A 17,158-nucleotide genomic window follows, 5' to 3' on the forward strand; every position below is an offset into this window, starting at 1 on the left:
ATCATTCTATTCATTGTTCCCTTATTTCATTTTAAGATTTGAACTATGGATTTTAAAATAATCTTTTCATCTTAATTAGGTTGATGGTACAAAACTGATATTGTGACTTCATTCACTCAACAATTGATGTTGAAAATGTTAATGTTCATAATTAATTCCCTTTTAATACAATTTATGGGTTCAACTTACATATCTAAAACGAATGTGATGTGCTCATGTTTTTAACTTAGTATTGTCTAATGTTCAACATATGACATGTATTGATGGATACTCTTTATATGTTTCTAATTCTACAAATCTTGGCTGTTGATTATTGTTCAGCTTTCTTTAAAAAAAATTTAGATTTCAAGGAGCTATTTTTTTATAAAAACCGCACAATAATTAATCGAATTAAAAAAAACGCACGATAATTATGAAATTGGCAGAAACCGCACTTCAGTAAGCTTTCACAATTAATTCCCTTTTAATTCAATTGATGGATTCAACTTATCTAAATACAATGTAATGTGCTAATGTTTATTTACTTCTAATTATTGGTCAACTTTATTTCAAAATGGAATTTATATGTGGGTTGACTTTGTTTTCGATTACTATTTCACTCAATTGTGTCATTTTTATTTGAATTTTGTACAGTTGTTGTTTATGAAAATCGTATAATAATTGATGAAACTAACAAAGATTTTACAATAATTATCAAATTGACATAAAACGTACATCTGCACGCGCGCAAGTGCGTGTAGAAAGGCTAGTCAATATAATGCGGTTTGTCTATATCAATGATAACTAAAACAATGTGTGAGAAAGAAGAAACAAGTCGTCCTCCTAGGTAGGAAAATGTTTCTTCAAAGTTATTTTCCCCAATTGATGCAACAAAACGATAACACATGAACTTCAAATTTAAACTGCCATATTAATCATTCTCACAAAAAGGAAAGAGAATATCTTAGGTGGGAATATATATCCATCCACTCAAGAAAAGTGGGATAGCGAAAAAAAAGTTGAGGGTTGGCCATGTGATGATAATCCACATCATGACCGGATCCCCTTAGTGGGTTTCTTAGTATGAAATATTTTATTCCATTCTGTTGAGAAGTCTTGATTACTGATTTGTCCGATTCTATTTTTTCTTACCGATGGTTTTCTTATTGGAACTCTTTTGGTAACTTGGCTATCATATAATCATATTTGTATGATTGCATGGTCGTATTACTTATGGCTAATTACCTTTTACTTGTCAAGCATACAGAAGGAAATAAACAAACTCTAATCAGTCTACTGTAACTTTTTGTTCTTTGGATGATGCGGGTAAAAAAAAACCAGAGTAAGACATATGGTAATCACTGCAAAAAACTCTAAATCGAATCGGTTTATCAATGACTTGATGAAGAATTATAAAGCTCCATCGAAGGAGTAGGTCGTCGAGGCCTCGAGGGTGCTTCCTCCACTAGAGAACACGTCGATGGTGCTTCCTTCACCATCAAGGAGAGTCTTGAAGGCATTATTGAACACAAGTGGTTGATACATAAAAAGGAGAGTCCAAGCCAATTACAGCATATGGAGATATGTGGAGAATATTCAAGTATTGGTAATGTATGGTGGTTCGATAGAAAATTAAAGGGGAAATTGATTGAGAGCGGGAATGTTACCAACCTCAAATTTATGAAAACATTCGTTTCTGTTTTTGTTAAATATTATTATTATTTTTTTTACAATTAGTAAATGATGACTGTAGTGGCATAAATCTCTATTTCATTGGTGAAAGACTCACTTAATAAACAAGAATAGTTGTTGCTAGCGGTAGGCACTTGACATCATAAATGCGGTACAAATATGAAATACGGTACGAACCGGTTTAAATTGTTAATAGGCACTTGACATCCACCACCTCTAGTTGTTGCATTTAAGTTGTTAATGTTTTTTTTTTCTTTATTACTTTTGTTAAATAAAAGGCTCGAATTTTGGAAGCTTCATGATTTAAATTGTTAATATGATTTTAGAGTATATTAATATATTCAAAGCTCCACCAGAAAATAATTAAGGCCGAAAATGATTTCTTTCAGAAATATGAACCCAATATTGTTGGGTTGATCAGCGTGGAAGCCCAAAACCGATACAGAAGAAAGTCACACAACACTCTGCTCCGTGCTCCGTCCTCGCGCCTTTTCCATCTTTCTCTGAAACTTCCTCTCTCCGGCGAAGTCGTTACCTTTCCGTCATCGGCCAGCGCGACCTGTTAACCGGTAAGTCCTTCTTCCTTCCCCTATCCCCCAATTCGATACTGAACCCTAGAAATCTAAATTTCCTAAACCCCCAAATCCAGAAACCCTAGCTTTTACTACCAAATTACGATGATTTCAATTGTGCTTGATTATGGATTCTCTTGATTTTTGAAGGACATGAGTACGGTTGATGTGACCATGGAGGATAGTAGCGGTGGCGTCCAGCCTAAAGCTCCGTGGAAGGAAATGGGGCCTGTAGAGAAGGAGGCATCGGTACAAGAAGAAGTGAAGCGAATGCTGAGGCTGCCTGCTAACAGTACCTACGTTTCGCACCGATTGCGGGTTCTCAATAAGATTCTGCAGCTTCTCTCCATTCAGGTGAATAAACATCATCTGCTGTATTTTTGCTCTGCTGTAGAGCAAGTTTATTCATATCTTCGTGTTGGTGTTCTAGTGATTTAGTTTCAGTACTTAACCTTGGCTTGTTTTTTAATATCATATGAGAAGCAATCAGTAATGTAGCAACATCCAATTCTTTGTCTCGATAGAAGAGGATCCCATGCAAACACTATTAGCCTGCTAGTTTACGTGGTGTGTCTAGGATACAAACTACATAACCTGATGGATCGGATACTAGGTAGATAATTGTTCTCCACAATTAGCCTGCCGGTTTCAATGGTGTATCTAGGAATACAAACCGTGACGCGCACAAAATTAAGCCTTCCGAGATACACTATAGTTCGGCATTTGAGGCGGAAGAAGTTTTCTGGATTTGTTCAGACATAGCTGCCAGAAAGGGAGCATCTTGATCTCTAAAAACTGCTCCCTCCTCTCTCTAAATCGTCTTAGCCTTCAGAATCCCCATCCACATTGAGTTAGAGGAGCACAGGTCCTGGCTTCTTCTACCCAGCCTGTTGTGGTTTTGGCGGTTTCATACCACTTATTAGCCTCTGTGAACTCCTTAAACCAACCTATGGTCATGGAGTTAATGACATCTGACTGCCTCAAAGTCAATTAGTTTATCATTCCTCTGAAACACAAATGAGCATAAACTGGTTAGTAGCTAGATGCTCCACACTGGGCTACCCGTCTTGTAAAATCTATAGATGTAGGTACTTCAGAAAGACATGGAGAGCCACAATAGAGAAATTGGTTTTGAAAAGTTTTGGTTAATGATCACTTTGTTCTGTTATGCAGCATGAAATATTGTTTTTGATTTTGTTTTCTGCTTTTGTTTTTATTTTTTCTAAATGATTCTGATTATAGTTAGGAGATAACTCCGACTACATCTGATACTGTTGTTCTCTTCCTGATGCTCCTTTCTACCACAGAGAACTACATCACAAGAACAGGAGTTGGAATTGCTTTTTGCTGGGCTGTCTCTATGAACTGAACCTTTCAAGGCAGTGGTCAGTTCCGGTTCAACTTATTTTGTGGAATTACAGACCATAATCTGGGATCTATGTAATTACATGTTAGTCTCATTGTAGTGTTCGTTTCCGACATGCTGACAGATGTTTCATTGCTCGTTCTGTTGTTAATCTGTAAAGAATGAGAACTTCTGTATGTATGTTTCTGTTAAGACATGAGACTTTAGTAGCTCAATATAAAGTAAAAAGATGTATAATTTTTTGAAAAAGCTTCAGCTAACAACACATGCATACAGTTATAATTTATTCCTGGCAGTAAAACATATAAACAACTTGGACGAAGGAGGAGCACACACACACCTTGTTCATGTCTTTTTATCTGGGGCCATTTTCTGTTATGTGGCGACAATACTGTGATCATGAAACCTGATTTGCCCATTTGAATAATTTGAAATATAATTTTGCTAAAATTTCATTTATTTTTCATTGTTAGGCAATCCATCTTCACTGTTTCGTACAGCACTCTCTCTTTCGGAACATCTTGCTCTTGCTGATGTTTTTTCATTTTACTCTTTTCTTTACCTCTTGTGAATAGAGATTTCAGTCTTGCCTCTTTGGTGGTTCCAAATGTATGTGTTGATAAATGCTTTTGATTGAAGAGGTACTAGCAATCCGTCATTTTGGTTTCCAAATTTGTGATGTTATAATGTCATGGACACAATATTTAGTAAATGAGTGAGGACATAGTTAGCTCTGCAATGCTACATTTCATCTTTGCTCCTTTTGGGTTGCAGTTCTTTCTATTTAGTTGTAGATGAGGAAAAGGTAGGAAGAGGGAGAAACTCATCAGACGGATCGGCAAAAATAGCGGGGATGAACTCTGCAGTCTGCACCACTTTTCTGATCCTATTAGATAGCTTAATCCATCAGAAATTCAGAATATTCAAGCGAGAAGAGATTAGCATGATATATACATACAGTTTGAGGATTTTTCTTGTACTGGCAAATTGGCTTTTCTGGGGTTTTAGTTCCGGTGGTGGATATGTAATGAAGTAATGAAGGATAGCTTAGTAATGAACTAATGGCTTTTAAGCCAATGACAGTGAAACACTGAAATCTGCCTAGCGGCTCTTATTACGTATTTCCTATTTTTTTGTTTAACCTGCTTTATACATTCTCGAACACACACGCACTCACTCTTGTGGTTATTGGATTGAAGCTTTTGATATCTTACGGTGGTTGCGGCCGATCTATTCATTAGCTCAAAGCTTTGAATAATAATCTTTCCTCTTAACCCGCTCATTCGTGTATAAGTGAAATTTGAATCTATGACCTCGAGGATGTCACATAAGAGCAACTTTAGCAGACTCTATGTTGGTTTCTTAGCCATTTTAGAGAGCGAGTTTAGTTTTTTTTATCAATTTTACCAGCTCCACTAGTTAGTGACTAGCTATTTTAACTTTTAGCTATCTTGCTAGCTAAATATAGCTAGCGAGATGAGACTCTCTATAATTTATGTTAATTAAATGTATTCCTTTTTAGTCATTTTATGTAATATTAAAACACATTTAAATTAGTTTTTCTTTATTTAATCAATAATATAAATCAAATTTTAGTTGAACTAGAGACTACTGGTGTTAGCTATTTTAGTTAAAATTTGACTGAAAAATGGCTAGTATTGCTAAAGATGTTCTAAGTTAGCCAACCAACAAGTCACGCTGCTTACTGAGTTACCAATTTTACTTTGAACCTGACTTCGGTAACAACAAGGGCTGGTCACCTTAACATGAGACACGTGTTCAATGAACATGAGACACATGTCCATTTTAAAATGCTTGACTGCAATTTAAGGACATAACATGAGGGACTGAGGGTTTTGAGTATTTCACATGTTTGTTTATGATTATTGTTGACATTTATCCATTTATCATTGATGTTTGTTACTCATAACCGACTATAGTTGGTCACCTAAGTTATTTCTTTCTATTTTAAATTTTTTTTTTTTTTTTTTTTTTTTCAAAAAACGATTCGATTTACCTTTGTATTCACATTTGTCATGGGAAACTGGGAAGTAGAAAGATTCTAACTTTCACCAGCCTCAACACAGGTTTTGAGCAACTGAGAATATGGGGATATGGGACGCCATTTCCGGGACAACCGATTCCCTGAAACGGAACGCGCCGGATCTAACGGCCGTAAAAGGCTGGTGCCCCACAACCGATTCGCTCAAGCGCATCGCACTTGATGGAACTGCCGCCAAGAACGTGTGCTCCGCCGCTTACGGTTATGGCTCCTCCGCCGTGACCAAAGTCGACGGCGCCGTCAGGGGTAACTTGATCCCTTACGTCTGTAACGAGGTAGCCTGGTCCAAGATCGCCCAACTCGGCACGATCGTCGCTAAAAACGCAACCTATGAGGCCTTCAAACTCGTCCCAGGTAATTTATTTACATCCTAGTCGCACTCGTTTTAATTTGAATTTAATCTTTTACCTTAGAGTTGTGCGATCAGTTTGATTTTTAGATTATTTGGTTAAATTTCTGATTATAGAGTTATAGTAGAAACACAGTTGCGAGAGCATTACTGATACGTTGTCAGCTTGATATGACTTCTAGTTTATTGATTAGTCGTGGTGTAATATACTACATAGAGCAAAGGATTGGTTGGATGATTAGCTAATTGAACTTCGGGTGATGTGTGATTCTACTACAGCATTGCTCGAAAGATTTTGCTGTCAAATCTAGCTTAAAATTTTGTCACCATGGCTGTCTTAAGAATGCAATTCTGTTGAATCATATGAGTTTGCAGTGATTCTGCTGCGCCAATATAATTATGGAGAACCCCCAATCTCCATACGTGTCTTTGTTAGGGTTCTTCGATGATTTACATGTTTCTCTGTTATCTGCATTGTTTGGGTTCTAACAAGTTACGACATGTCTTAAGCATGCTAGATTTAATATAGGGTAAACTTCAATTCGGCTAGGCCTTTGGTTGGGAAAAGAACTTCTCCGCTCAGGGTCTTCCTACTCCGATCTCGCTTTCAGTGTCGGGTATTTATCTTATGCATAACATTTGGGGTTCACTGAACCAATCGTGGCATTGATTTTGTATAGCTTAATTAGAAATGGCGGTGGTTCTAGAATGTGACATCACTGATGTAAATTCATTTATATGTATAGCTCGTTATATAAAGTTTTGAAAAGATAAATATTTATAAATCTGTCTTAGCCTTTGGTTCCATGGTTATTAATCAAAGCTCTGCATTGGCTTGGATTTCATTTCTAGTCTAAGCCGTATTTCTTCTACTAATGGGCAGGTGGAAGTGCATTTTATAATATTGGTGCCATGTCCATTTATGACTTTAACAATTCCAATAAACAAGAACTGGATGGGAAGGCATTGCAGGCTAAACTATTGAGACTGGAGAAAGAGTTAAGTGAATACAAGGAACTGAATAAGCCATGTGCAGATCTGAAGTCTCCCAGTGTCGCCAACGTTCATTCAAATGCGAGGCAGAAACCAGAAGATATGGAGTCTGAGTCTGCATATGGATCCAACATTCATTCAGTTGGAACTCGTAAGCCTGAAGATGTGATCAGAGTCTTTATAATGAAGGAATTCATTTTCAGGCAGTTTTGTGATGATATAATGGTTCCGGTTGCACCCAGGAAAAGGGACAATATCAAGTAGGAGAGTGGATAAGATGGAGCAATGATTTAATTGATTTTGTCTCGTTTGAAGCCTTGTGGTTGGGTTTGTCTTGCTCCTTGTAAATAACTTTCTGAATACAATGTTTGAAGCCTTGTTATTGGACTTGGTTTCTCCTTTTCCTGCCAACCTTCCAAAAAAAATTTCGGATATACAAACCTCCATGACTCCTCACACCTGATACCGCACATCATCTCTACTCTATCTTCCAACAACCTGATCTATGAAGGCTTTCATGGTTTTCCGTTAATAGATAGAATCACTTTACCTAGAGGTTTATGGGTGCTCACATGGGAGTTTCATCCCTTATTCACCATTGGTTCTTTCCTTCGTTGTTGGCTTCTGTCCCATTTCGTGGGCTGGATAGGATCGTGGATCTGATAGATCCGAGTTAGGGCAGAGCTGGGGTTGTGGCGTGGCTTGGGGTGGTCATGGTGGCCTGCCCTGGCGTGGTCATGCTTCCGGAGGAAGCAGGGGGCAGTCCGACGAAGTGGGTGGGGGCTGGAGGTGGTTTGGGCTGGGTTGGGTTGGAGGTTATGGTCTCTCTTTTTTGTCGTCAATATTTCTTTTGTTTAGAAATAAATGAACGAAAATATGTAATGGTGCTAGCATGCCAAGTCGGCAAGTCCTCAACTTGCCCTAGAGTTAGCAACATGCCATTTGACTAATGAAATTGCCTATATGACCTTCTAATTAAAAAAAACAGCCAATTTTTTGCCCTAGAATTTTTAAATTCGACTTTTTACCTTAAGTTTTATCTAGCTATTCTGTTATATATCATTCTGTCAAATTTATCACTCCAGGTTTTAGAAATCAATCACTTCGTTAAATTTTTAAAAATTTACTATTTGATACCGTTAGTTTTTTAAGATTAACCAATGCTTTGTAAGAACAATGACCAAATTAAAATAAGTTGTCTAATTTTGAAAACCAAATGGTGCACCACAATCACCAACTGACGAAAACGGACGGCACCGATCTAACTGCCACAAAGGTGACGCCTAGGCCTCCGCCTCCGTTGCCGAAAATCGATGGACAACAACTTCAGGCCATGCCAGGAGAGTGTTATGTGTTTATGCTGGTTATAAAGTTGAAGAAGATAGAGTTGGAAGCGCAAAGAGGTAAGTTGTTCTTGCCTTTGCTGTGTTCTGCTATTGTTATTTGTCATTGAAGTGGAGGAAAAACGTCAAGCATATGTATGTATGTTCTTGCCCTTGTTTCAAGAAAAGGCCAAGTACCTAACTTATTAAACACTCGGACCAAAAAAAAAAGTGTTTAATTTGTTAGTTTAACTATTTTCGGGCCTCATTTGTTTTTGTCAGTCACATTCTTTGCTTCCTTAAGTACCAAACAATCAGATGCCTTGCTTCAACATAGCTCGGCTCTTTCTGCTATTCACTTCTCTTATAAAGGACCATGATTTTGATTGTAAATCCTTGACATGCATATGTACTTAACTAGCATTGCTCATTAGTTTCTTAGAGGATTGGGATTGTCGCATTTGCCGAAAAGCATTTGCATCAGTGAGGCCAGGTACATATACATGTTTGCTTTACTTATAAATTTTCAAGCTTTAATGGATTTAATTAGTAACCAATTTACCATAGTAGTGAAGAAATTAATCAGATAATTAACAGGTATGAACTAATTTGAAGTTAAATCATAGCAAGCAACAGCTTGAGAGAGTAAACATAACAACTACTACTACACGTACACTACAATTTATTAGAGGTATCACAATATATTAAACCTAGCATAAAATTTCGAGCATCCTATGTATCTTGAGGTTTTTTTTCTTTTTTTCTTTTGAGGTTTCAAAGAGGGATGCAACAAGAGGCCTGTATTTTGAGGTTAATTTAAACCAAACTAGGAAAAATAGTGGTGATTGTTGGTTTCATAAGGTCTACTGATCACTTTTTTTTATAGATCAAAGCTAGTTAGCTGCAGGAAGGTTGATTTTCTTAAATAGAATGAAGAATCGTTAGCAATAATTGTTGGGAAAAAGGAAGATAAAATTAATTTTAAAAGTGCAATTAAGCATTACTTCATTCAAGTTACTAGGTCCAGCTAATCTTATATTCTACTTTTCGTTTCTGATTGCTCGTTACCAGACAAATGAAATCCTCTTTTCATTGATCCTTTTGATTATTGATTACTGAATATATGATTGATATATTTAGGGTGACGTACTGTTTCTCGCATTACTGATGTGTAGGAACTTACCTATGGCATTGTTGAAGCCAATTACTGAAACAATACTACTCATATGGACTCTGATTACTGGCTGGTTGAAGTATCACAGAAACCTTGAAGGAAATATGGAACTTCTCAAAAGATTGTTAGAAGAGCTAGAAAGCCAAACTGCAGATATTGAGCAAAAGCTAGATGCTGAGCCTCCTCATCCAATCAAAAGACAAGAAGATGAAGTCTGTGAGTGGTTAGAAAATGCAGAGAGGATCAAAACTGAAGTACAAACTATTTTCCAAATCGGTGAAAGGAAATTTCTCTCACGTGAACATCTTGGGAAGCTTGTTGATGAAAAAGTTATAGAGGTTAAGGAATTGCTCCAGGAAGGAAGATTATATAGTGGGATACCTGCGGAGAAGTGTTTCAAGTACTTGATCATTGGTGGTGGAATTGCAGCTGGATATGCAGCCAGGGAGTTTGTCAAACAAGGGCTCAAGCCAGGTGAGTTAGCAATCATATCAAAAGAAGCAGTAGCGCCTTATGAACGTCCTGTGCTTAGTAAGGCCTACCTGTTTCCTGAGGGAGCTGCAAGACTTCCAGAGTTCAATGTCTGTGTTGGAAGTGGCGGAGAGAGGCTGCTACAAGAGTGGTATGTGGAGAAAGGTATTGAATTAATTCTTAGCACAGAAATTATCAAAGCAGATCTTGACTCAAAGATCCTCACCAGTGCAGCTGGGATGAAATTCAGTTATGACATATTGATAATTGCAACTGGTTCCAGAGCAGTAACATTGACAGATTTTGGTGTACCCGGAGCTGAAGCAAAGAACATTTTCTGCTTGAGAGAAATCAGTGATGCTGACAAGCTTGTAGAAGAAATTAGAGCCAAGAAAAAGGGAAAGGTAGTGGTTATTGGAGGAGGATACATTGGTCTTGAAGTTGGAGCTGCTATGAGAATCAACCAGTTTGATGTTACCATGGTTTATCCAGAACAATGGTGCATGCCACGGCTTTTCACTCGAGAGATAGCTGCTTTCTACGAGGCTTACTATGCGAACAAAGGCATCAAACTCATTAAAGGTACGGTTGCTGTTGCCTTTGATGCCGGTGTGAATGGAGAGGTAAAAGCAGTCAAACTCAAGGATGGTAGGGTGCTGGAAGCTGACATTGTTGTTGTTGGTGTTGGTGCAAAACCTCTCATTGATTTATTTGAAGGCCAGGTTGATATTGCTAAAGGTGGAATCAAAACTGATGGATTCTTCGAAACAGATGATCCCGATGTATATGCAGTAGGCGATGTGGCTACTTTCCCTATGAAGTTGTACAGTGACATGAGAAGAGTGGAGCATGTTGACCATGCTAGGAAATCAGCAGAGCAAGCAGTGAAAATTATCAAGGCCAGTGAAGAATATAGATCTATTCCAGAGTATGATTATCTTCCATACTTCTATTCGCGCGTCTTCAATCTTTCGTGGACATTTTATGGAGACAATGTGGGTGATCCTGTGCTATTTGGAGATAACAATCCGGCGTCAGCGAAGCCAAAGTTTGGAACAGCATGGATCAAGAATGGGAAGATTGTGGGAGTTTTCTTAGAGGGAGGCACAGCTCAAGAAAACAAAGCTATTGCACAAATTGCAAGGATTCAACCACCAGCTGATAAGTATTTGGATCGACTGAGAAAGGGTGGTTATTTCTTTGCTTAAAAGATGGTAAGGAACTCTCACTTGTAAAATGGAACTCTGCAAAGAGGATTTGATCTTTACATACCTGTATCAACTTGATGCATGATTTGTTCTTGTTCTTGTTTATGTTGTTAAACTTAATGTGTGTTCTTGAATCTTGATCATGGTTGTGTTATTTGATTGCTGATAAGCTACATTGTTCTTTCTTTATCTGAGGTACTCTCTCAATATAGTGTGGTTGAAATTGAAACACTAGTGTAAAGCCTTTTATTACAAGACTAGCTAGTTAAAGTACTGACTTTTGTGCCGATACATATGCTGTGTTAAACTATTAAATCCATTGACACATAATATCGACATTGTCCCAACTTAACTAATTGATCTCGACACATGACATTCTATTCTAAAAATTCCTGATATTATTAGGAATAATCCAACCACTTATATTCATTCCTTCCGTTGTCGTGTCTCATTCCTATCGAAGCCACACTTAACATATAATGATGAATTGAAATTTGTTTAGTCCTTGTGGTTTGAAGTCAATATCTGTTTAGTCCTTGTGATTTTATTTTAATCTGAATAGTCTTTAAAATCACAATTTTTCATCCAAATAGTCTTTATGATTTTATTTTAATCTGAACTATCGAAGCCACACTTAACATATAATGATGAATTGAAATTTGTTTAGTCCTTGTGGTTTGAAGTCAATATCTGTTTAGTCCTTGTGATTTTATTTTAATCTGAATAGTCTTTAAAGTCACAATTTTTCATCCAAATAGTATTTATGATTTTATTTTAATCTGAATAGTCCTTAAAGTCATGATTTTTCATCAAAATAGTAATTCTGATAATTTTCTCAGTTAAAAGCCATAAAAACTATTTGGATGAAAAATCATGAATTTAAGGACTATTCAGATTAAAATAAAACCATAAGGACTATTTAAATGAAAAATCGTGACTTTAAGAATTATTCAGATTAAAATAAAATTATAAGTTTTAAACAGACGTCGACTTTAACCAAAATGATTATACAATATTTTACCCTATAATTAGGTGACGAAACACTTTGTCAACTGTTAAGTGTAAGAAGCAAGTCTAATTTGTCTAAAACATAACCATAGTACAAAGTGTTATATAGGACCGACCCCAAATTTCATTCTAACACGCTATCCATTAGAATCGGGAGAACGAAGAAGATGAAAGAGCAGAAACCCAACCCCGACCGCCGAGAAAACACCGGCGGGCTTCTGACCCACATAGCCAAATTCGCTATCGACTCCACCATCAACTACTCTCTCAAATTCAAAGCCCTTGCCGGTTAGTTTCTCATCTTTCGGCGATTCTTGGGTTTCTGTTATATGATTCAAATTGTTAATCTGGGTTCGTGTTTGTTAACAATCGACATGCTTATTTGGTTATTGGTTTGGCTCTTCAATTAAACTCTTTTTAGTTCCATTTCGTAGTCTGAAAGATGCCCATGTGTTAGAATTTTCCATGGTTATGGTTGACATGCACAAAATTGATTCTGTAGCAATTAACTTGACGACGGGTTTACTGAAATTGCCAATGACAGTAGGGAACATAAAGAGGTTGGAATATTGTAGACTTGTAGTAGTATCTATGTATCACATACCAAATTTTGGATGCAGTTATCTGCAGTTGTTTGGCTATGTAGAAACAATCTAAATAATGAATTGGTTTAGATGTCAAAATATAGGGTGTACGAGTGTGAGAGCTTTTCAACTATAAACAAGGCTTTCGGAAATTCTAGCTATAAACAGTTGTCAGCAACAATTAGATAGCTAATGTCAAGCTGTCAGCTATGAATGTTGAGCTTAGCTCTGTGTCAGTAGTCAATAATCTCATGTGTGAAGTGAAATGTTATATAGCCCCTGGGAAGCCGAGGAATCTCACATTGCCATAAAACAGTTATAGTTATTTGATTTGGAGGCAATGATAACTTGAGAATTGTTTAGATCAAAGATGCAATTGGGCGTTGATTGTTTCACTCAAGTATAGAATGGTACCTAAACAGCACATGGATTGGTCTGTGATGCTCTTGGCGTAAGGATCAAGAGTTGCAAGTTTATTGAGCAGAATTGTTAATGTGCAGGATACTGGACTAATCAGTTTAATTTGGTACAGGGTCTGCCGGTCTGACAGTGGCCTTGTTTCTTGACTCTTTAATAGAATTTAATCTTTTCAATCTTTTAGGGATCTTTCCCATCTTATGGTCTCAGTGATCTTCATCATCTCGGGAACCCACTGGCATACGTTTCCCTATTGCTCTTTCCAGTAGAAGAACCTGTTCTTTCTTAAAGTGCTAATTTGACAGGTTGCTCTAAAGTTCAGCTTGTAATGCATTCATCCCATGCTGAAAAGGATGAAACCCATCTTTTATATAATTCTGTATTCTGCTTTTTCTTAGAGTGTTGTGATTTAGGTAACATTGACTTGGAAATACGCTTAAGTTCAAACTCGTCTTTGCTGATCAGAACTATCTTACTCTGCAAGGCCCTTGATTCACAGAACTGACTACTACTATGTATTTTCAACTAGGGCAAAGCTTTTGCTGCATTCCCCACTTCTTTCCATCCGTAAGTCTTGTTTTCTTTTAACATTGCTCTCGCGCTGCAGGTAGGAAGCAAGTGTATGAAATTGTGCAGGAACGATTAAAGGATCAAATTCCTTCAACTTGTCTGGATGACAAGAAGAAACCACAAGATGTTAAGTTAGGGACGGAGGAGATGCAAGCAAAAATGGAGAAGATGCAGGAAGAGTCGAATATTGTAAAACTGCAGCATCAGATATCAGCCAAACCTGTAAAGAGATCAGATCATCCAAAAAAGATGCCTGATGAAAGCATTCATGGATCAGATGTTCCTGAGAATAATAGGAAAAAGATCTTCATCCGTTCCCGTCTTTAAATGAGGTTTATATGAGTGAACGTAAATGCCTGTAAAAGAAAGAAACAGTTGAGGTGAGAAAGAAAGGTAGCAAATGAATATCGTAATAGAAACAATGTAATGCATAATTGTATTGGTGAGAAATTGAAGTATCTCAAGCTTTGATTACATTGTACTGTGTGATCAAGTACATTTTCACTGGAAACCTGGAATTTGATAGGGATGTAATCGATCATGAACTTGAGCTGGATGGTGTCTGCTGTGTTGCATATACACATCGTAGTTAACTAGTTGTAGTCAGTATTTCTTGTATGTTAGACACAATGCAAATCCAGCAATCAGCAGTCCAGTATTTGTTGAGTCAACTTCAGACAAGGGCTAGACCGGGCACCAAAATCTGTTCAAAAACTACAAGAAAGAAAGTTGTAGCATTGATAAATCTAAAGTATTACTAGCTGCCCAGGCGCTACATGTACACTAATGCGACGGTTGAAGGTTGGGGCTAATACAGTAGGAATGAGCTTCACAATCAAAATCATTTGACAATTGTAGATAAAATATCGTTAATTCTTATAAACTCTAACACGTTATTAGAATTTCCCCAGTTTTGATGGTGCAACTCATCTTACCTTATTATGGTTCACCTGGTCACTAAATTACCGAAAAATCCATTAATCTTTAGATACAAGTATTATGGTAATCAGGAGAATTATTACAGCGTGTAATGATATTGTCATCATCACGTGAAGAGCATTACTGTAAAACTGAAAAGTAACCATTTCCCATTTGTTTCTGGAACTAGTGTAGCTTCTCAAACCTTCCACACACATATCCTCTCTCTCTCTCTCTCTCTCTCTCTCTCTCTCTCTCTCTCTCTCTCTCACAAACTATTAAGCACAGTTGAGTTGAGATTTGAGAGACCGATCAATGGCGCCGTGGACTGCTGCAACTCGCCAAGTTGCGAATATGACGCGGCTTTCCTCTCCCAAGTCATTTCCTAACACTCAAGCTGCTTCCCTCGTCCAACGGCGTGGCCTTGCCGGCGGTGCTGGTAATGTAATAATTTGACCTCTAACCTTACCACTTCATCTTCTTCCTCTTTATAGTTCTGTTAGTAGAAGTTGTATCTGAATCAACACTTGTATGTATATGATCTGTACATGTAATCTTTGGGTGGAACTGTCTGGCAATGTTTGCATGGTTTCTATATTTTTTTTGCCAATCGATCATTGGTTTTGGTGTAGTACGTAATACGTTGTACTGATTTTGGATTCACCAATTGCACTCTTATCTAGTTTGGCTAATTCTCAATTGTTCAAGTAATGAAAATCGTGGAAAAGCTCGATCGATTCTTCTATTGAGGCGGCTAGCTAGCTACCCTTTGAGTTGACAATTTTCAGTAATGTTATGTATGTACTTACTTGTTTTACCGTAATGCAGATCATCATGGACCTCCAAAGGTGAACTTTTGGGAGGGCCCTTTGAGCCCGTCTAAATGGAAAGAAGAACATGCGAGTGTTATTGCAATTTTTTTTTTTTCCTTTGTTCCAAGCTCCAAACTGATCTCCTTATATAGTTATATATCTGTGTTACATAATCACGTACACATATATTGTAGTTATGATTGAGTAGGTTTTTCACTTTTGAACAATTAATGCTACACATTCTCTAGCATTTTTGATTCGCTTTCGTTTATTAGATTCTGAGGAGGATCTATTCCAGAAAGCAAATATAGTTGATTAATTTCCAAAGCTATTAATCGAGGGTGTTTACATGTCCCGTGAGGCTTTAGTTCAGAGAAGAATCAGGGAGAGAAGAAGTGATATATGTCTGAGAACGGTTGATTAAGTTGTCCATTCCCTTAATTGAATTAAGGGATCTGCTTGCTTGAGCACCAAAAATTCCTAATATATATACTGATTACTTACGACTCACAAGTCACAACTACTGCTTAATTCTGTGCAAATTCAACTTTACTACATATGATGAGTAGTTTCACTGTAGAAATATATGCCTTGCGCTAAGTAGCCCTTTCCCTGGTTGGTGGCAGTTTGTGATCGTCTCCTTAGTAGGATGGGGATTACTCATCTATGGATCTTGCAAGTTTTTCACTGGTGACAAGGACAAGAAGGTATTAAACAAGGAAGAGGTAATTTTTTTGCTTCGAGCTTTGACTATCCCTTGCTCATTCATCTCATACTGTCATGAAACCAACTCATGTTTGCCAACGTGAGGTTGTTTCTGATATATTCCATTAATTCAATGACTGTTCTCATTGTTAGTGACTGGGATATATACCACAAAGATAAGAAAATTCTTTCAACACTCCCAGATCTATGTTAATTTAGATATACATTCTACGGCCTTCTACGGCCACCGTACCGTCGGTTCTGTATACTGATGCTAGCTATAGGTGTTATTCTTCCTAGAACTGAAACATACGGTTATTGTGTTCATGTGTTGTTCCAAACCTTCAAATGATTTCAAGAGTAATCTATGGTTATTTGCTTTCTTTGCTCGTAGATCAAAGTTCGAGAAGTGCCACGCTAGCTCGCTTGTTCTTGATTATGTGTGCAGACAAATAAAACCGTGTCCTAGAATCAGTATATCTACAATGAGGATCTAAATAGTGGAAACCAGGTAGGTTGTTTCCGGTTGTATATTAGTTAAGAGTACGATTATTGGAACCTCTAAATTTTTTTACTTGACCTAATTATATTATGAATTATTAAATGACATATATATCTTATTAAACACACTAATTAAACAAAAAGTAACATTACTAAACTTTCTAATTCAATAATAATGAATTGCATTTTATTATTTTCTTTATTGATTTTATTTTATAGTTTTACCACATACTTATTAAAGCATTTATATATTTATATTATCATACATGTCATATGCATATACAAAGTGAAAAAATATTTTTACAAAAATTATGATCTATCAATTATTTTTTTGAATAAATGATCTATCAATTATTAAAAAAAAGTATTAAAATAATTTATCATCATAAGGTATTAAAAACAAATATAAACTTACAATAAAAAATAGTATATGTAAAATAGAAATACAAAAAAAA

The 17,158-nt window shown here is 36.7% G+C and overlaps 4 protein-coding genes and 1 pseudogene across 5 annotated transcripts in view; all 5 read left to right on the plus strand.

Annotated features, from left to right (window-relative positions):
- The first annotated feature begins 2,109 nt into the window (after nucleotides 1-2,109).
- On the plus strand, nucleotides 2,110-3,850 carry LOC101313196. Its single transcript, XM_004294514.1, has 3 exons — nucleotides 2,110-2,240; nucleotides 2,394-2,597; nucleotides 3,551-3,850. Exons 2-3 carry the CDS (start codon nucleotides 2,397-2,399, stop codon nucleotides 3,605-3,607), a joined length of 258 nt encoding a protein of 85 aa, XP_004294562.1. The 5' UTR covers nucleotides 2,110-2,240; nucleotides 2,394-2,396; the 3' UTR covers nucleotides 3,608-3,850.
- A 1,787-nt stretch (nucleotides 3,851-5,637) lies between these two features.
- On the plus strand, nucleotides 5,638-7,361 carry LOC101307765. Its single transcript, XM_004294496.1, has 2 exons — nucleotides 5,638-6,025; nucleotides 6,904-7,361. Exons 1-2 carry the CDS (start codon nucleotides 5,716-5,718, stop codon nucleotides 7,275-7,277), a joined length of 684 nt encoding a protein of 227 aa, XP_004294544.1. The 5' UTR covers nucleotides 5,638-5,715; the 3' UTR covers nucleotides 7,278-7,361.
- Nucleotides 7,362-8,793: 1,432 nt separating this feature from the next.
- LOC101299657 lies at nucleotides 8,794-11,215 on the plus strand (annotated as a pseudogene). Its single transcript, XR_184382.1, has 2 exons — nucleotides 8,794-8,828; nucleotides 9,511-11,215. The product of XR_184382.1 is annotated as a monodehydroascorbate reductase-like (transcript).
- A 1,075-nt stretch (nucleotides 11,216-12,290) lies between these two features.
- LOC101309517 lies at nucleotides 12,291-14,347 on the plus strand. The gene is made up of 2 exons (XM_004294502.1): nucleotides 12,291-12,484; nucleotides 13,805-14,347. Exons 1-2 carry the CDS (start codon nucleotides 12,364-12,366, stop codon nucleotides 14,092-14,094), a joined length of 411 nt encoding a protein of 136 aa, XP_004294550.1. The 5' UTR covers nucleotides 12,291-12,363; the 3' UTR covers nucleotides 14,095-14,347.
- Nucleotides 14,348-15,000: 653 nt separating this feature from the next.
- The window catches only part of LOC101299946, a 4,851-nt gene continuing 2,693 nt past the window's right edge, over nucleotides 15,001-17,158 (plus strand). Inside the window, exon 1 of the mRNA XM_004295834.1 lies at nucleotides 15,001-15,124. Within this exon, the coding sequence (XP_004295882.1) occupies nucleotides 15,001-15,124 (124 nt within the window). The remainder of the gene's footprint in view (nucleotides 15,125-17,158) is intronic.

Source organism: Fragaria vesca, linkage group LG3 (assembly GCF_000184155.1).
Source record: "Fragaria vesca subsp. vesca linkage group LG3, FraVesHawaii_1.0, whole genome shotgun sequence".
Classification (NCBI taxonomy): Eukaryota; Viridiplantae; Streptophyta; class Magnoliopsida; order Rosales; family Rosaceae; genus Fragaria; species Fragaria vesca.